Here is a 21,280-nt window from a genome sequence, read left to right on the forward strand (position 1 = left end):
AAATCCATTGGCAGATAAGCAAATTATTTTATCAGTGCAGAATTACAGTTTGTTCCTAAAACAAATAACCCAGGTAAATGGAAGCAGGTTATTTGTTTCACATCCGAAAAGAAAAACAAGAAACCCTACCATTTACAAGGGTTACAAATATTCTAACAAAATTTAGACTTCCAAAGCAATGACTCCAATAGCTTCCTATGCTCTTTAAAAGTTGAATGTTGAATGTGAAAAAAGTATGAATATAATCCCCACAAGACAGAAGAAGAAACGAACAGTTGGATGGCAGCATTAAAAAACCCTTGGCTTAGGGAAGCCTGGGTGGCTCCATCGGTCGGGCGTCTGCCTTTGGCTCAGGTTGTGATCCCAGGGTCCTGGGATCAAGTCCCGCATCGGGCTCCCTCTGCTTCTCTCTCTGCCTCTGCCTGTCTCTCCCCCTGCTTGTACTCGCTCACTCTCTCTCAAATAAATAAATAAAATCTTGGAAAAAAAAAAAAAAACAAACAAACCTTGGGTTCTATTACAATTTGAAAGTTAGCAAATCAAGGATTATTAGACATCTGTAGTATAGGATATAGCCAACAGTTCAAGTGGTAATTTAACTTTTTTCCACTAATATAGTAGCTTAAAATTGCATTTGTCTACAGAAGTATTAATATTGCTGATGCTTTTTAGAATATGAGAATATCAAAACATTGTCCAATCTATACCTTCTTCCTCTCTACTTGTAAATTAGTATGAAGAGCCACCCTAATATTCCACATCTCTCTACAAGGTGGCAAAAATGGAGGGCAGGCACCAGGAATACAGCTAAATCCATGAAGTTTAAGTTGTTAGAATGTCACATAAAGAAAACAACAGGCGAAATACTCAAAACAACATGAAAAGTTATGGTCTGATCTTGAACCTTTAAAGTGGCATATGCTCTAGCCACTCAAAAAAAAAAAAAAATTAACTGGTCCAACTAAAAATACCTTTATGTGTAGCATGGACGAAACTAGGGGATTATTAAGGGGTGGGTATATTCAGAAGGTCAGATAAGATTAACACTAAGTTTTCTTAGAATACTAAAGAAGTCGTGAAAGAAAAGTGTTTTTTATACTCCCTAAACGACTACAACTATGCTTTCCAGTTAACTGCACTTCATAGTTACCATTTATAATCTTGATCCACATTCCTTGTATTAAAGTACATAATCCTGAGCTACTGAAGCAATCAGAATAAGGCCCATTTGTCCAACTCTGCTCCCCTTAATTACAGGTTTTCCCACGTACAAATATTGTCTTTCAAGGTTGTTTCTAATCACTGGTTAATATTAACTATAGCCCAAATATGCAAAGGAGAAAAATTAAAGGTTATAAAATATAAAGACCCCCCCCCCCACCAAAGCCACAGAATAGGATAAATGAGAATTATGCAAGTATCTGTAATCTGTAGGTAGAAAAGGTCCATAGTTGGTGAAAAATTTGTGCATGGCTATTTTTTAAGTGGACTTCTTTCAATAAACTAAAAAAAAAAAAAAAAAGAAAAGAAAAACTTATATACACATGAGTGTGTCATACATATGCATATTATCACAGGTTCAAAATAAATACTGTTAAAAACCTGACTGTGAGCTGGGGACTCATTTCATAATCATTTCAAAATGTGTAATAGATTCTTTACCTTGATGCTTCTTTAATGACATTTTGTAAAAATATTAGTCTTGTTTGTAAACTGCCTTGCACATGCTTCAGTAACGTGAAGATCCTTTCATATTCTTAAAACAAGAGAAGCAAAAAGAAAAAGTTAAGTGGCTTTTCTACACACTCTTATTATTTTTCTATTGCAGTTTACTATATCAAGATGTAGTACACAAAACCAAGATATTCTACGTAAAATTCTCACCACTCATTAAAAATTTTATAATACACACATTTCACATATCAGCAAAGATAAAATAACTTGTTAAACTGAATTTTTGGTAAAAATTCCCATAAAGAAACAAACACAAAACTGAGAAAAATCAGTGAATAGCTTTCTGCTAGTGCCACTGAAAAAGCAGCAGCAAGGCACCTCCATCCTTATAATTTAATCTCTAAACTACAGTTCCCATGGTAGGGAGGGGCAAAGGGCAGGGTGAGAAACGGGGAAAGTGCTATTTCAGTTTCAGTTTTTCACCTAAAACTCTGCCAAGGACTATAAGCTCTAAGTGGCAAGGGCTGACCTGCCCACTTCTGAACCACCGCGGGTCACTGTACCATCAGGGGATCTGCCAACATCTCTTGAATGAGTGCCAATAATACTGAAATTGTATCTCACAAACTCCTTTTGTATTCGTGAAATATATAGTTTCTGTAACTTCCATTTTGGGGCCTAAACACACTCCTCCTGGTCACTATTGTAGTTTAAACCCTAAACACAGTGGGGACGCTAGGCCAGGAACTTTACAGACATGAAGTCATCTAACATTCGCTCCATCTTGCTGGGTTTGCTGCTCCATCCCACTGCAGCTGCTGTGTAGAAAATAGGCAGGACACCAGGTTCCTGCCCCGGTAGGAACTCTGTGCTGCCGACCTGTGTGTTCTCTAAGCTCCGCTCTCAGCACCTCCTGCTCACCCTCTCTACACCACAATACTGGGGACACAGCAGATATTTAGTGTTTGTAGGATGAATAAAGAACCAAATCATACAGCTCCTACGTTGTTCAGCACTCATCTAGAATCAGGTCTATGTTTTTGATTAATCTGACTCTCTTCTTTGAGCACACACAGAAATCAAATATGAGGTTTGCCTCTAATTATACTTACTTCTTCCTGGCTTTCGGATCTCTTTCATTATTTGTGCTTTTAGTTCAGTGTTGACCTCCTCATGGCTTCTGCAATGCATCAATTTCTTTCCTTTGTTCAGTGAAGATGCTGGTAGATTCTCTTCAGGACACTGTTCTTTATCTCTTGGTTCCTCATGATTTTCTAAAAATCCACCAACAGTGAGGTCATTAGCTCCTAAATGGTCATGACCAAGAGCCTCTGTATGATTGGTTGGTCGTTCCAGTAAATTGGCTGGAGAAGTTGAAAATTCAGTATCCATAGCATTTGGTGTAATATCTGATGAAAGTTGGTCTGCAACATGATTTTCAACCACATCATCTATTGTCGAATCATTAGTGGCTTCTGAAACTAAAAACAAAGAAGTAAAAAAAAAAAAAAAAAAAGATATGAGCCAATTTCAAAGCACACAGTAAAAAAAAGCTACAAATAATATTACAGCAAATCACAATTAATCTCCTTGATGGATGCAAATTAACAAATAATAGGATATGGTTCTTAAGCTTTTCCAAAGAGATAGTGGATTTCAATTTGTACTTACAAAATCTGTTTAATTTTTGCCCTTAGGAAAAAATTATTTGCCCTTAGGAAAAAAATAAAAGAATTTCAGGCAACTTTTTAGTTCTCTGCTTTATTCTGTGGCAGTTTTACTGAACAAGCAGATTTCTAATACTTCAGGGAAACAGAGAGAGAGCCTTAGCTCATTCCAACCTCCCTCTGCCTTATGCATCTACTATCATTTAGAGGCAAAAGTAAACACAAGGAGTTCGAACTGTTCGACATTCTGCAGGGAACACACCATCAAACAGGTCACTTTACAGTGACCTTCTCTCAAAACCACTCATCCAGTCTCCGTTACTTGAGCAACACAGAACAGCCTGGTGCCTGGTGCAGCTCATCAGATTACTAGACTTTAACAACAACAAAAAAGCTTGCTAACTCTTGCCCCCCACAGAAATCAGCTGAATTATAGAAGTTCCCTGACTGCTCACCAAACCTCCAGGACACCAGGTGAAGCCACCTCTACTTTCCCAATTTACTGTCCAAAAGGTAAACTCATTCCCACAAAAATCCCTCAAACTTCTGGCTCCTTCCTAAATCCGCTTCCACGATTAGCAAATTTTCCTGAATATTCTCTACAACTCCTACTTTAACTAAAACCCAGCTCTCTGGCCAAGAAACTGCTCTTTTCAGACTTGAAATAGAAATTACTTTCTCTCAAATACTCTCTACAGACTTAAAGATGTGGAGTCAGACTCCTTCACCTTCTAGTGCCACTTCAAGATCTTTCTCCATGCACTCCCCTAGAACACTCCTGCTCCTTGGAGGCTCAACTATGCCACTGTGCTCATCCTCTCTCTCCTTGTCACTAGCTTATTGATCTCCAAGGTACACCTCTGTGGTCACACCTGGTTCACACACTTCCTTCTACCCTCATACGTCCCTTGGGCGTTGTCCTAGGCCATTACTACTCAAAATGTGGTCCAACACAAGCAGCATGAGCACCATCAGAGAGCTTGCTACAAGGGCTCGTCCTGAGCCCCGCCCGAAACAATGAACACAATGAACTAGAAACTGCAGTTTAACTACATCCTTTGGGGATTCAACTACACACTGAAGTCTGAGAAGTACTGTAGTATGTGATTTCAAGGTCTACACAGATCACCTGCCAAGAACACGGCCACTCAAATTCTTTAATTTCTCATCTTGTTTGCCTCTCAAATCAAACACAAAGGCATGGACAGATGAACATAAATCTTATCTTTGCAAGACTCCTGCTGGTTTTCTGTAACTCAGCCAGACTCTTACTCCAGGAACTCCTCCACTTTCTCCCTCCCATCCTACCTTCTAGATTCTTCTTTCTAATCTATCCAACTTACATCACATAATGTATTACTTTTTACCAGGGTCCTACATTCTTTCATTCTATTGCCCTCCTATGATCCCTGCCAGGCAAAACCCCAAATCTGATGACCCTCTCTACTTGCTCTAGACCTGCACTTGTTATGATGAGCACTACTGAAATAGCATTCGGCTTTGCAGAGTGATCACCATCACCATCCAAGTGTTCCTGGATCCTACCACTACCTAGCAATCTTATTACAACCTTTCTCCCTCTCCTACAAAAGATCATTCTAACCTTCTCCCCTCTTAACATCTCTGACTTTCCCAATCTCTCCTTCCCTCTTGTTAGTACACGTCACCTCCTACTTCACAGAGGAAAGAAAAGCAGAGCCGTGGCATAGAAACTCCCTCTACTTCCCACTGTTAAACTTGTGCCCACACCCACTCTGCTCCAGTGGAAGCAGCATTCTATCATATGGGCTCTGGACCATTCCTTTCTGCCTTCCCCGGGATCTGGTGCTGACTACACTTTCTCTCCATCACACCAGCATTTAAACATGCTCAACTCTGTCATCTTAAAGCCCAAGCAAGGTCACAACTTTTAACCCCAGGACTTCTTCCAGCTATCACTCTCTCCCCACCTCCCTTACACAGCTAAACTTCTTAAACTGGTTGTTTACATTCATTGTCTCCATTTTCTCATCTCTTACGCCTCCACCCATTTCTTCAGTGTTCTGGCACCTTTACTCCACCAGAATCGCTCTTGCTAAGGTAGCCAGAGACCAACACAACTTTTCCAATCCTCTTGACCAATCTGTTCAAATTATTTGAAGCCACCAACCACTCAATTCTCTTTCCCCTTAGCTCTCACGACACCAAGTTCTTCTCATCTCCTATTTCTGGATTCTTCCCTCTCAATTTCCTTTTTTGAACCTTATTTCTCCCCTTAACTTTGGCATTTTCAAAGTTCTGCTGTAGGCTTCTCCTTCTCGTGGCTTCCCTTGGTGTAATTTAATCCACTCCGGTGGAGGTTAAGACTGCCTCCTGTAGCTCCCTTTCTCCCGGCCTCTTTCTCTGAGGTCTAAACTAAAATACCCATCTCCTACTTTACGATCTCTATGTGGCTAGGCAATGGGTGACTCTCAACTCACTCACCCTCTCTCCTTCCACTCAACCTGTCACTCTCGTCTACCCAGCATCGCTCAACTCCTCTCTTGCCCTGGCTCCCATACCCAGTCCATCATCACCAAGTCTTTGCTGGTGCATCCAGGTATTTCTCAAACACATGTTCTTCGCACAACTCTGCTGCCAGGTCATTAGCTCTTCCCTGGGTTTCCTAAGTTCTATGCATCCATAACAATTATTTAGCAACATCAAATACCCTATCAATGTCTACAATCTAATTACCTTATATATTTTCTATTTGTAGGGAAATGTTTGATTGTGTTTGATTCAGGGTCCACATCAGGTCCCATACATTGTTATTGGTTTATATGTCTTTTAACTACCTTTTAATCTATAAAATCCTTCTGTAATCTTTTTTCTTTATGAATTGTTTTTCTGGAAACACACATGCCCCATATTCTTTGTCCTACAGTTTACCACAATCTGGATTATGCTAATTGTATCCCTGTTTTGTCACTTAATATGTTTCTCCAACCTCTGTATTTCCTATAAATTGGTAGTTAGATCTAGAGGCTTGATCAGATTAAGGTTCAATTTCTTTTTTTTTTTTTTTGGCAAGAGTACTTCAAAAGTAGTATTGTATAATGCCATCAAGAGTTATAGAATATTTGGTTTCTCTCCAGTTATGATGCTATAAGCCATAAATGATCACTACCTATATTTAAGGAAATCATAAATTCACTAAGGGTTCCCCTAAATCCATTCTTATTCTTCCCAAACAATATTCCAAACAGAACAGTCAGCCTGTTTTTTATAAAATGCTAATCAGGTCAGGTCACTAGCTCTTCAAAATCTTTCAAAGATGCTCATTGTCAAGACACCTGCGTGGCTCAGGGGTTTAGCACCAGCCTTCAGCCCACGGCGTGACCCCGGGGTCCTGGGATTGAGTCTTGCATCGGGCTCCCCGCAGGGAGTCTCCTTCTCCGTCTTCTTGTGTCTCTGCCTCTCTTTGTGTGTCTCATGAATAAATAAAATCTTAAAAAAAAAAAATTATCGTCTTTAAAGTCTAGAATCTTTACGACGGCCTCCAAGGCCCTCTATGATCTGGCCTCAGCCTATCTTTCATTTCTCACCTTATCTCACTCTGAACACCTCTGCTAAACTGGAATTCTTTCAGTTCCTATAATCCCTTATCTTTTGTATATTTGCTTGCACATATTTTTCTTATACTACTACTGTAGCATATTATATATAGCGCCTAGCATACTGCTTAGCACAACTACTAAATGCACAGCTTTAGTGAAACAATTCCCATTCACCCTTTAAATGTTGGCTTAAACATAACTTCCTCAGTAAAGGGCCTTGACCTCACAAACTAAGTTAAATCCTCTTACCACCTTTTATAACATTCATCACATTCTAACTCAACATTCAATGACTATCTTTCCTCATTCATCATAAATAAAGGCAGAGATCACTATTGTCTTGTTCACTATGATACCTCAATGCCTAGCACTGTTTATAACAGCACATGTATTTAATAATTAGTTGATTGTTTTTTTTTAAAGATTTTTTTTTATTTACTCATGAGAGACACAGGGAGAGAAGCAGAGACACAAGCAGAGGGAGAAGGAGACTCCCTGTGGGGAGCCTGATGCGACACTCGATCCCAGGACCCCGGGGTCACGCCCTGAGACGCTCATCCACGGAGCCACTCAGGTGCCCCTAATTAGTTGTTGAATTAACCTGAAATTGAAAACCATCTTTCCGTGGCTATTGCTAATACCCCTTTAATAAGTGTTATTTTGAAATACTTAAGACTTGTAAACGGTATTTTGAATTTTTTATTTAACGGACTTATAAATGGTATTTAGATTATGGCTAGCTATAATAAAGCATGATAAACATAAGAAATGTCCAACAAATGTTCTTTAAAAAGACATACAAAATGATCCCATGCTAATTTAAAATAAACAAAAGTATCTTCTCTAGACACTCTTGGGCTTTATCAATCAATTTCTTCCACAATCTATTACAAAAATCTCATCCCCACAAAAGAAACAAATAAAGTTTGTTTTTAAATTCTTACCTTTATGAAGAGGAAGGGGTTTAATAAGATCTGGCTGTGCTTGAGTCATAGGTACAGGTGGTCCTTTTCCTCCAATATGATTGTTCACAACTGGATTTTGTTGTCTGCCTCTTAGTAATGGGGACATACAGCGACGTCTTTTAGGGATTCCTTGCATATTTGGTTCTCCAGGTCGTTTATGTTTATTTTGAGGTCCAGCCACAAATTCATCTGCTTCATCTATCATCATACCCTGTAACAAAAAAATATATAATTTCCCTAGATTTACATACAGTTTTTAAATGGTACAACTAATTCCAATCCCCATTAGAGCAACTGTATTATAACTATGTTGACATTTATTAGTCTACCAAGAAAAGTAGCTTACTTTAGTTAAATTAAGAACTGTTAAATCCACAGATGAATTATACAATGGAACATTTCAAGTTTACCTTCTTATCTAGCTTAAAGGGGTTGCCAAATGTATGCAACCTTCGAGGCTGATCAGGATCAAGTTCTCTTAGTGGAGAAGGTACTTGCTTGAGGTATTCCTGGTAATTCCCCATTTGTGCTATAGGAACACTGTGCACTTGATCTTTTCAAACAGAAGAGAACAACAACAAAAGTTAACCTCACTAAAACAACACTTCATATCTCAAATAATGTCTTCCTATATATGAATGTTACCTGGTGTTATTCCAGGCAGTCTTCCCTTACCATATATGCTAAAATTCATATGTTGTCATTATAAATATTGTGACTAAAATGAAATCTTTTTGAGATTTTTTTAAAGTAAAATTTAAAAGAACTGACTTTATCTTTTAAACAAAGCAAAAATATTGTAGTCCATTTGAGTGTATAAAATAAGTAATGATGTGTTAACATTACCATGAATAGGAATGTCTCTTCTCTCTGTTCCAAAGAAGTAGAATTATAGCAAAATTTACAGGAAAGACATACACAGAGATAATCCTTTTTATATAAAGCTATAGTTGGAATGCTTATATCAGAGATGGCAAAGAGTTAAATTCTCATCTGACTTGATTTGTACTACATGCTACAGATATAGTTGAAAGAAGAGGACATGTATTGACCATCCAAGCTAAACCACCAGATACTAACTAGTGTATCACAAGAAAATGATTTTGTGTGTGCGTGTGAATGCATGAACTAAGCCAAAAAAAAGAAAGTAAGCTGCTAATAAAGATTGTCACCTCTGGGGAATAGAATTTGGGGCAACAGTGATGATAGAAAAAAATGTTGAGAATCAGAGATGACTCCTTACTTCATTTGTTTGAATTTAAAAAGAAAATGTAATACTACTAATAATTCTTTAAAAGTTATATTCCCATACCATATTTTTTCAATATAAAGTAAGAAATTCACAAAAGAAATACCATTACTAAAACCATGATCTAACCTTCATCCTGTCCTTTAAGAAATCTGCGGGTGCTCTTCAAAAGATTAGATCTCATTCTTGTTAAGTGATCCAAAAGATTCCGCCTTGGTATGTCATATGCATTTCTAAATGTCTGTGGCTTCAAATCCTGTTGAAAAACATTCAAAGACAAAATTTATTTCCAACATAGAATTAAAAGAGACTAAAACCTCTAGCCTGCAGCATAGGTTTTGAAATAAGATATATTAAGTCTAATTAGCTTCAAAATAGAATGAAGAATTATGATGCAATCTAAACAGACCTGGGAACCAGAAGATCAAAACTGGTAATGAGCTCAATCAAATACCTCAAATTCACATCTTTCAAGATTTTATTATATATTCTGGCTAAGAGAAGTAAATAGCTTATAAAACAAATTTCCAAATTTTAAAACCTTTGAAAGTTTAAAGAAGAAACACAGCTTTGATGTATCATTCACATACAATAAATTAACCCATTTTAAGTATACAGTTTGATGAATATCAGCAAACAGTTGTGAAACCATCACCACTATGCAGGTTAAGAACACTTCCATCATCCCAAAAAAGTTCTTGGTGCCCATCTGTAGTCAATCCCTTTTCCTATCCCCAGGCATCCACTAATCCTGCTTCCTGTCTCCCTACATTCCATTTTATAAGTGGAATTTTGCTATATCAAATCTTTTCTATCAGGCTTTTTTCACTAAGGATGGTATTTTGAGATTCATCCATGTTATTAATGCATCAGTCTGTTCTTTTTGACTGCAGAGTAGTATTCCACTCTATGGACATAGTTTATCCATTTTCCAGTTTATGAAGTTTCCTTTCAGTTTTTGGCTATTATGAATAATGCTATGAACATTTGCATAAAAAGCCTTTCTATGGCTATTGTCTTCGTTTTTCTCATGTAGACAGATACACCTTGGAGTAAAACTGCTGGTTATATAGTAAGTATAGCCATTCTAGTGTTTGGGAAGTGGGATCTCACTAGTTTTAATTTGCATTTCCTTAATAGTCATTAAGATACAGGATCTTTTTATGTGTATGTTCAAATTTGTGTACCTTATTTGGTGAAGTATCTGTTCAAATATTTTACCAATTTTTTATTGTGTTTGTCTTATTATCACGGAGTTGACAGACTTCTTTATATATTTTGATACTAATTCTTTTTTCTATATATAATTTCCTCCCAGGCTGTAGCTTGCCTGTTCATTTTACAGAATTTCTTTTGTAGACAAAAATTTAAATTTTAATGAAGCTCAATTTATCAAGTTTTGTGTGTGTGCGCTTTTTGTGTTATATCTGAGAAAACTTCGATGACTCTTGACCCAACATCATAAAGACTTTCTCTGTTTTCTTCTAGAAGTTTATAGTTTTAGTTTTTACATTTAAGATTCATGAGTACTTCAAGTAATATGAGGTAACGATCAAATTTACTATTTTAAATATGGGTATCCAATTGTTCCAGCACTATTTCTAAAGAGATTGTCTTCTGACCCACTGAATTATTTTGGCACCTCTTGTTAAAAGGTAACTGACTACACGTGTGAAGGCTTACTTCCAGACTCTCTTCTGTTCTACTGATCTATATGTTTATCCATATGCCAACAACACAACACTGTTGATGATCACTACAACTTTACAGTCACTTTCAAAATTAGATAGTACAAGTCTTCTAACTTTATTATTTTACAAAACTCTTTTTCTAGGACCTTTGAATTTCCATATAAATTTTAGATCAGCTTGTCTGTTTCTACATAAAAGGCTACTAGGATGAGGATCTTTTAAATAATGAATATTCATAAAGCATTTTATGATGTACCCAAGGTCATCAGTATAAGTACCAAAATGCAGTGAACTCTATGACTAGTTAGGCAATCTAATCTGTAAGCCTCTATTGTCTTTCTTTCTTAGTAATCTCTACACTCAAAATGGGGCTCAAATTCACAACCCCAGGATCCTGAGTCACATGCTCTACTCAGTCAGCCAGGTGCCCCATATGTTTTCTCATCTACAAAAATGAATAGATTGGTTTATTCATCAGTCCATCTATTCAGCCATTCAGCATACATAATGTTTGTTTCGATTCTAAAATTCAATGATTCAGTAATAGTATTAATGATCATTATTCTTCGGAGGTATAGAAGTACTTCTAAAGCTTGGACAAACTAAAATTATCGGTTAATAGGAAATTTGATTTATTTAACAATTCAACAGAATATAGCTGGAGCAGTACTAAATTCATATAACATTTACCTTATTAAGCAAAGCAACTTGGAACCCAGTGTATTCTTTCATATTAAGGTCTAGCAGTCTGTGAGGAACATCCTCTGAAATTCCCTGGAGCAACTGTTGAAAATCTTTCCTATAGGCCATTGATAAACCATGTGATCGGCTTCGAACTTTAATTCCAGTTTCCTGTACTACTTTTTTGCCTACAGATCCGATGACTCGATCAGATTCTATTTTAGCCTAAAGTAAAAATAAGTAAGATTTAGTCTGGACATAATCTAAATCAACAAATTAAATACTAACAGTCTTGGTCTCCCATATATTAAATACTTATGTTATAAAAAGTATGTACTTAATTAAAAGCCCAGGTAGCATAGTTTATGTCAAGTTCTCAGTAAACTAAATATAGTTTAAGTAATAATGTCTTAGCTTTTTTTTTCTTTAAGATTTTATTTATTTATTCATGAGAAACATGGGGGGGGAGAGGGGGGGAGAGAGAGGCGGGGGGGGGGGCAGAGACATAGGCAGAGGGAGAAGCAGGCTTGCTGCAGGGAGCCCAACGTGGGACTCGATACCAAGTCTCCAGTATCAGGCCCTGGGCTGAAGGTGGCACTAAACCGCCGAGCCACCAGGGCTGCCTGTCTTAGAGTTTTAAATCAATTCAATTATAACCTTTTGGAGCAGGGCAAACAAAAATAACTTCAATTTATTTTTATATACTAATATCCACTACACTTAAACCATGAAATGTAAGTGCACCCTAAATGAAAATATGGATTTCCAATTCAGAGGTGATATAAAATTAGGGGGAAAAAATCTCATCGGTATTTATTTAAATACTATTATTAGCACATAATTAAATGTTCATAGGTAGTTTTTCATTGGAAAACAACGATATTTTGATGCCTTCCAACGTACATCTCAATTAGCATTTTAAGTTCAGACGGCAGTAGTACTAGAAAAACAACTTATTTTATATAGTATTAATATCTTGGCAATCTAAGTGTATACTGCTTGACTACCAGAGCATCTAATGTGATTTATGCTCAAAATGACAATATTCATTTTTTTACAAATATTTCAAAAGTAACTCCCATTTCTGAATTAAAAAAACTACAGATTTTAAAACATTAAGCAAAAAAAACTCATCTTTGTCTAAGAAAAACAGCTTTCTTTCCTTTTTTTTTTTTTTAATTTTTATTTATTTATGATAGTCACAGAGAGAGAGAGAGAGGCAGAGACACAGGCAGAGGGAGAAGCAGGCTCCATGCACCGGGAGCCCGACGTGGGATTCGATCCCGGGTCTCCAGGATCGCGCCCTGGGCCAAAGGCAGGCACTAAACCGCTGCGCCACCCAGGGATCCCCGAAAAACAGCTTTCTAAACATAAATTTCTCAAAACAAAGAATGTTCACAGATAAAAAGTCTAGGACCACAACAATGAAGCCATCTCTACAAACTAGGAATTATTAATTGAAAACAACATTCCAAAACACAGCATACTATGTACTTGACACTGAATTATGTTAATAATCTATGATATATGTGGTTTTAAAACATAATATATTAATATGACATAATTCCATTAGAACCATCAGAACTAACATCTGGCCGATTAAGCATCTTAGCCAAAACCATTCAAAATACTTAACAGCTCTATTTCTTAACGTTACCTGTTGACTCAATTTTTTGAGGTATGAAATGACACTGTAACTAAGTCCATATTCCATACTGTCTGCTATTAGGTTAGGTGCTCCCATCATTCTAACAGCTTTCTTCAAAGGCTATAGGAAAAAAGAAAACATCACTCAATCCTAAGCTTGCCAAAAATGTATGGCTACCTGTATTATCAGTTTTGAAGATTTCTTAAAAAAAAAAAAAAATTCTTTTTTTCAATAAGAGAGTAACCATATTTGTATTTCAGTAAAATGTTTGCCAGTGGTATGAAAGGTAGCTTAAAAGGATTAGAGGCTATACTTTAACAACACCTGGGAAAAGAAAGGGTAAAGTTCTAGATACCTTGGTATTATTGGTGATACTAAGTTTGAAAGAAATGGGCAGACACATACCACAGAGGTAGATTCAACAGAAATTAAGAAGTAAATTTTTAGGAGGCAAGAAAAATGGAAGATTTCTACCTTGGGTAATTGGGTAGATTATGGCTCAACTACTCACTAGCTTTGTGACCCCAGACCAGGTTATATACCCTCTCTGTGTCTAAAGCTTCTCATTTGTAAAACGACAATAATATCTACTTCATAGGGTCATCATGGGATTAAACGAATCAATATATGTAAAGCACCGATAAAATCGTCTGGTATACAGTAGGCATTCAGTAAGTGTTAGTTATTACTATTGTTATTATTACCTGAACTGAAATAAAAAAAAAAAAAGAAAACCAAAACCAAAAACCCAAGCTCTAAAGGAAAAATAAGAAGGAAAAACAAATCTAATATTTACTGTGGATGTGGTATTATGAAATAATTTTCAACTGTAAGGAGAGCCCAGTTGAGAGCCATTTGTACAATGAAAATATCACTAACAGGACAGTCTAGCATATATGAGTGGGATGCAGTCAGAAAAGAAGGATAGCCATTCACTGACATCAGAAAGTGTGTAAGTGCTAGTGTCAAACTGGAATCAAATCCCAGCTCTGATATTTAAAATCCATGTAGCTTTGCCTAAATCCTGCAAGTTGCTATGAAACATAAATGAGTCAACATATGTAACAGTTCATATTCACTGTTTCTTCCTTTTCACTCTTACATGGCAAGCACCATGTGCTAGACACACAACTTAACTCTTACAACTCTAGAATATGATCTTCAAAGCTCCAGAAATTAATGCTCTTAGTAGAGACCATTTAGACAAATTACAGTCAAATGCTAGAATATTCTTGCATTAAAGTAATGTTTAAAAGTGCTTTTAACACTGGTCTTTTTGTTAAGAAGTTACTTTTCATAGAGTAAATAATGTATTTAATATATATACATTATTGGTCTTATCTACTATGATACACTAGGTTTTAAGTACAGGTGACTCCTGAACAACATGGGTTAGGAATGCTGACACCACACAATAGAAAATCCGCATATAATTTTTGACTCCCCAAAATCTTAAATACTTATAGCTCCTACTGACAGAAGGAAGCCTTACTAACAACATAATCAATTTTTGTATGTAATGTGTATTTTATATATACAGTATATTCTTACAAAACACCTAAGTTTTCCTTGATTTTTTAAAATATTTCTAGGCTATAGAGTTCATCTGCAAGGTTTTCAAATTGCCACAAATCTCAAAAAAATCTTCCTTTATATTTATTGAAAAAAAATCCACATTAAGTGGACCAATGCACTTCAAATCTGTGCTGTTCAAGGATCAAATGTAATCACAAACTTGTGGGTCTAAAAATATATAATTCCTTGAGAATATATACTTATCTACCTAAAAACATGTCTCTGGAGACTTAGGGAATCAACAAAAACCATTCTGTACCACCCTTAAAGAAAAATTATTATAAAACTGAATTTAACAAGGAAGTAAAACAACTGGAGCTATTCTAAAAGCCAAGCTGCCTGGGACTGAATTCCAGTTTCACTCACATTAGATATGCAGCCTTCGACAAATAATCTAATCTGTTAGTGCCTTAGTTTCCTCATTGGTGAAATAAGAATGATTTCTACCTTACAGAGCTATACTATAAATTAAATGTTAATACATGTAAAATGCTTAGCATAATATCAACATACTAATGTATGTATGATATATACATTCTCATGATCATTATCATTATTCTGCAAATCACTAAAACCTTTCTTCCCCGTTATATCTATATTGGTCATTTTTTTAAAAATTCAATTTTTATGACATATATATTCTATAACAGCAGTAAATAAAAGTTTAGTATCCACAGTAAACTATAAGCATAATATTAAATTTTATAACAAATTCTATTTTTAACAATAACGTTCTTACCCCAAGATAGTAGGGAGGCATTGTCTTCAAATAACTTTCAAATGACTGTCTCCATTTCAATGTTGGTTTTGCTTTATGTACTTTAAACAAGTCATCTATAAATGTATAATGTAGACAAACCATTATTGTCTATTGTTTTCACACATGAAAATCAAGTCAAATACATTCCATTTTTACAGTCTGCCTTCTTATTTGTAGGAGAGTAACGTTAGACATTAAGTTTTTAACAAGATTAAAAGGGACAAAATTTTAAAAGATGCCAATTGTATATTTCATGTAACAATATTTCATGTAACAATAAAGGGAGAATCAGAAAATACACAAGAAAATCTATACACTATCTAAACCTAGAAATAAAGCAGATTTGAGGATATAAGCAAAGTATGCACAATGTTGTCTATTAAATATACCTAATATTTGACTATAACTTTTAAATCTGATGTGGTTCTGTTTTACAAGGAAATAAATCTTCTCAAACCATAGTCCCCAAAAATTATAGTCAAGGGTCCCCAGAAACTAACTTCGGGCTTTTATTATATTATTTTGGAATAAATTCATTCATTTAGAAAAATATTTGTCAAGTGAAGAAGTACAGATAAATTCTTAGAAAGAAAATACTCAGATTTATAGATATATGCTTCTACAAAATGTCTTGTTTACCAAATACAAAGCCTAAAATTACCAATTCTAACCATATGAGAAATCCAACTTGTAGAAAACTTAGAATATTTAAAATTTAAAAGTGTATCTTCAATAGTTTATAGAATCAAAGGTGTTTTGACAATGACTTTTAATTTACCACAAATATACACAGGTTGCTATAAAACAACCTTAGACAGGTTCAATATTCAGAATATTAAAAACAGTTCCATTAATTTCCATAAGACATTAGAACTTACAAAGAGATGTTCCCAAACTTTGTTTTTAGGAAAATATGTATGTATGCTGAGCCACAGAGAATGGGACAAGAATGACTTACCTAAAAGGGGAAGGAGGACTGGGTAATTGTAAGGCATCACAAATAAGTTGACACAGTTCAGCGCTGTACTGGCTTTCAAGTAACCAAACGGATGACCAAGTTCACTATATTTTGCACTATTGCTCACATATACCTGTTAAAAGGGAGTGGTTCATATGACCTTTACAAAATGTTTTATAATCACTGATTCGATTTAACTTTTTAGAAGAACATTCAACTTTTAAGTCACTCTAGTTTTTCAGCTTACCTGCCAACATGTTTGAGGAGATTTCCTTTCTAGGATAAATTGAGTCAGTGGTGAAGGTTCCAACTCATATTTGTCAAAAGGCAATTTGTCAATAACCATTGGTTCACAGTCTGTACAGGAAAACTTCACTACAGGATGAGATGTACGAGGTGGCTAGAGAAGAAAGTCTTATTACTATTCACACAAAATACCATAAACAAACTCGTTTCCAGTATCCCTATCAAAATTTACTTTGTTCCTCAATTTTGCTAGTTAACAGTTTAATTTACTACTGAAAACACTATTAAAGCTGAAGGAAGATACTTAAAAATGTAATGCTTAAAATTTTACATTCATAAGAAAAAGACTAAAAATTTTAAAATGTATGTAAAATAAAATCTTTTTAGGTCTTAAAATCAAATTTATCAGAAAAGTGCAAGATTTTGGAATTAAGTAAGTACTCATTAATTGTTACATCTAAGAAACAACTAAAATACAGAAACCTTCCTAAGCTCTCAATTGTGGCAATTTAATTTCTTGTATATAGTAGTTTCCAAACTGATCACACACCTTGATTAGTATAAGTTTTTGAATATACCATTTTAGTACATATATACATTTACTTACAAATTATTTGTAAATTAATCCATAGGTATCTAATAAAATATATATTAAGATAATAATAAAAATAGGAGAAAAATATAAATAGAAGTTCTAATGTTTTCATTCTCTATGCCAGTAGACTGATTCGTTTATCTCTGTGGTATATACAAACTACTTTGGACAACTCGATCTAAACGTACAAAAAACACAATACCTGGGGGGAGGGAGGGCATGTTATTCTATTTCCTGCCCCCCCCAGTCTCCTTCCTAAAAATCTCACTGATTGAAGATTGGTAAAGGAAATATGAGCTATGAGGAAATAATCTGAAATGCTACTGCTTTCAAAGACTCTTACTACTCCATTATTGCCTATACCTTGGTGGCTCTCAAATCCAGAGTTGGGACCAAACCTCTCTCACTTGTCTTATGTTCCCCTGCCTACTAGACAGAACTAGAATCTTCTTTAAGTCCCTCAGACACATTATTATGTGATTCATTATCTCTCCCCCAAACCATAAAACCTATTCTAAAAACCTAGGTGTTCTCCTTATAGTATCTGCTCCTTATTCTCATTATTTATTTAACTGTCACAAAGACCTAGATAAAATCCCACTACTTCTAAGCCACTAAGCAGAACACAAACTCAGTAGGTACTCAGTATTTAGTTACTGCCCTCTGTCAATACTAAATTCTCATCTCTCTAGAAATTTATCTTCTATTTCTTAGTACTCTAATTTATGCCTTCATCATTTTTTAGATTAGACTAGTACAACTACTTATTTTTAATTAACCTCTCTAATTAGCTCTCTCTAATCAATCCCATAGCCATGAAATAGAAATATGATCATGTAATTTCCCTATCTAAAATTATTTGGTAAAAGTAGCAAGTCAATCACCTAAAAATAGGACCCAGACTCTTTTCCTTAAATATCATACACAAAGATCCCTAATGATCTGGTCCCTATCTGCCTTTCAACCCCCACACCATGTACAAACACCCTGTGCTCCAGCCATGCAAAACCACTTGCAGTTACCCACGTACATCATCATCGTTTCATGCCCCAGATTTCATGTTATCCTTGACTGCTTTATTATTTTCTCCCTTGCATATTGCAACCAAAGTTTTGAAGGCTGAAACAGCAAGTTAAAGATCTCTTCCTGACACCCTTTCTCGCCATGTACTCCAAATACATACCAGGCAGTTAAGCACCATCTCCTCTGGGCTCTGCTCCATGCCTAGCGCAGTTAGCACACTATTCTGTATTATGTTTACAAGTCTGACCTTCCTATGGAATGGTAACATTCCAGGAGGTAAGCACTGTTTTACCCCTCTTGTGCTCCTGTATCTCACAGGTACCTGACATCTTATTGAATCAGTCCATGAAACTCATATTTTTGGATGAAAATATTGAGATCCAAGAGGAAAAGTGTATGTGCTAGTGAAGGAGGATGTCTTCTAGAACATGGCAAAGAAAATTCTGCATTTATTACTTCATTTAATCCCCCAAACAATTCCGAGATGGAGGTTATCTCCACTTAACTAGGGGAAAATTGAGGCTTGGAGAAGATAACTGACCAGTAACACAGCTAATAATAGGTGGGGCCATGATTTAAATTCAGAACCAGTCTCTAACAAATCACAACTTCAGTATCAATACATCTTACTTGAATACTATTATTTACAAAAATTTCATTTTCCCTCTAATATCCTCCAGTTACTAAATTTTGCCAGTTTTGTCCAATATTGTCTCTTTCTTATGATTCTCTCTTCCATCATCTTAACATCTCTTATGTGAATCATAGCAAAGCCCTCTAGGTAACCTGCTTACCTTCCAACTCATCTCCTAATTTTGCTGCAGATGACAATCACCAGATTAAACTTCCTAAAACAGCACTGTTAAAAACATTCTCACTTATTCTGTGAACCCCACCCTATGAGAAAAGCTCAAATTGCATTTAAAGTCATGAGCAATTTAGTTTCCTTAATACCTTCAATGTCCCACATACCTGTTATGACCCACCTATATTCGGCTATTTCTCAGTCCTCTAAGTACACCTTGTTCCTTTTTACTTCCATACTTTTTGCTCATACTGTTTCCTCCTCCAATTGAAATCCCACCCACACTTCAAAATCTAACAATTTGCAACAGACCACTAAAGCAATACTAATAGACAATGCTTGTGACATTGGTTTTGGATTTCTATTAGGGCTCAACAAGGACTATACATACTACTATAGGTGTTAAATACAGTAGAATGAATAAGCAATAAGACAATATTTCATACAAATATAGTATCTATTCTATGAAAGTTGAAAGGGCTCCAGAAGAGAGTATAAAATTTAAAGAAATTAATACCTTCTCCATAAATTTTGAAACTGATGATTCAATCAGAGAAAAGAAAAGGAATAAAAACGATAGTTCTCATAAAGCCTTAATTTCATGTACTACTTCATTAAATTCCTAATAAATAAAAGAAATATTGCTTTATAGACCTTGTATAAACTAAAAGTCAGTATTGGCCTGAAGAGCTGATACAGGTTTAAACTTTAAAGGTTTCAACTCATGCGCTAGGTGGGAATTGGTCCAGCCACTGTGGAAAATGGTAGGAAGGTTCCCCAAAGTTAAAAATAGAATGCCCTTACCATCTAGCAACTGCACCACTGTGTATTTACCCAAAGAATACAAGAACACTAATCCAAAGGGATACATGCACCTTTATGTTAGTAACAGCATTGTTTACCATAACCAGGATATGGAAGCAGCCCAAGTGTACATCAATTGATGAATGGATGTGGTATATGTATATGTAATGAAATATTATTCAGCCATAAAGAAGGATGAAATCTTGGCACTGGAGCAACATGGATGGAGCTAGAGCATAATGCTGAGCAAAGTCAGTCAGAGACAAATACCACACGATTTCACCCATATGTGGAATTTAAGAAACAAAACAAACGAGCAAAGGGGGGGGGAAGAGAGAGAGAAAGAAATCAAGAAACACTATAGAAAACAAACTGATGGTTACCAAAGGGAAGGTGGGTCAGAGGATAGGTGAAATAGGTAAGGAGTGTAGTTGTTGTAATGAGCATCAGGTGTTGTATGAAAACATTAGATCATTATATTGTATAACTGAAACTAATATAATACTGGATGTTTACTGGAATTAAAATAAAAACTTGGGCAGCCTGGGTGGCTCAGACATCTTCAGCCCAGGGTGTGATCCAGGATTGAGTCCCACATCAGGCTCCCTGCATGGAGCCTGCTTCTCCCTCTGCCTGTGTCTTTGCCTCTCTTTCTCTCTCTCATGAATAAATAAATAAAATCTTTAAAAAAAAAAACTTATAAAAATAATAAAGTATAAAGGTTTCAGAAAGGTTTCAGTTGAATTAAAAAACTGATAACTGCATGAAACACTGTTAAAACAGCTTCATGGTCTCTGAAATACAATTCTTATCTTCTAAAAGTAATTAATAGCAAAAGAGCTACAGTGGTGTGTCATGTTCTTCCAAAATGTATCCCATGATACCCTCAGATACTAGAAAATGTGCTAATCTGAAAGAATAATGTATTAACATTGACTAGATATTAATTTGTATTATTTGTAAATTTGTGTATTTGTATATGGTCCTATCACCATAAGAACCACACAGTGAAAACTGATAATTCACAATGATCATTCAATAAGTCACACTATTTCTTAAAACTTCTAGAATGAAAACACTAGACATAACTTAAAACCATAAAAGTCAACATAAATCTCTAAGATTAAGTCCTAAAAGATTACAAACAATTGGAATTATTTTCTAAACTTTTATTTAAATTCTAAATTGTAATGCAGAGACAAATCCTTGTTACATTATATTTAGAGACCAAAGAGAAATTTGTGTTAAATCTATGATTCTGTACCCAGATGCCAATAATAAAAACATAAGCATAGTAAGACTCTGAAGGAAAGATACCTTTTTTCTATTACTTCATAGTAAATGATATAGTGTACTAAAAC

At 35.4% G+C, this 21,280-nt stretch overlaps 1 protein-coding gene across 3 annotated transcripts in view; it reads right to left on the reverse strand.

Moving 5' to 3' along the window:
- Nucleotides 1-21,280, reverse strand: part of INTS6 (integrator complex subunit 6) — a 90,978-nt gene that overhangs the window by 3,446 nt on the left and 66,252 nt on the right. For all 3 annotated transcript variants that reach the window (XM_041730966.1, XM_041730965.1, XM_041730967.1), the window contains 10 exons: nucleotides 16,694-16,846; nucleotides 16,447-16,579; nucleotides 15,468-15,562; nucleotides 13,163-13,273; nucleotides 11,515-11,730; nucleotides 9,263-9,389; nucleotides 8,295-8,437; nucleotides 7,864-8,095; nucleotides 2,787-3,155; nucleotides 1,663-1,756 (listed from right to left, as the gene is read on the reverse strand). In XM_041730966.1, coding sequence (XP_041586900.1) covers nucleotides 1,663-1,756; nucleotides 2,787-3,155; nucleotides 7,864-8,095; nucleotides 8,295-8,437; nucleotides 9,263-9,389; nucleotides 11,515-11,730; nucleotides 13,163-13,273; nucleotides 15,468-15,562; nucleotides 16,447-16,579; nucleotides 16,694-16,846 — 1,673 coding nt within the window. The remainder of the gene's footprint in view (nucleotides 1-1,662; nucleotides 1,757-2,786; nucleotides 3,156-7,863; nucleotides 8,096-8,294; nucleotides 8,438-9,262; nucleotides 9,390-11,514; nucleotides 11,731-13,162; nucleotides 13,274-15,467; nucleotides 15,563-16,446; nucleotides 16,580-16,693; nucleotides 16,847-21,280) is intronic.

The sequence above is a fragment of the Vulpes lagopus genome, chromosome 16 (genome assembly GCF_018345385.1).
Source record: "Vulpes lagopus strain Blue_001 chromosome 16, ASM1834538v1, whole genome shotgun sequence".
Classification (NCBI taxonomy): domain Eukaryota; kingdom Metazoa; phylum Chordata; class Mammalia; order Carnivora; family Canidae; genus Vulpes; species Vulpes lagopus.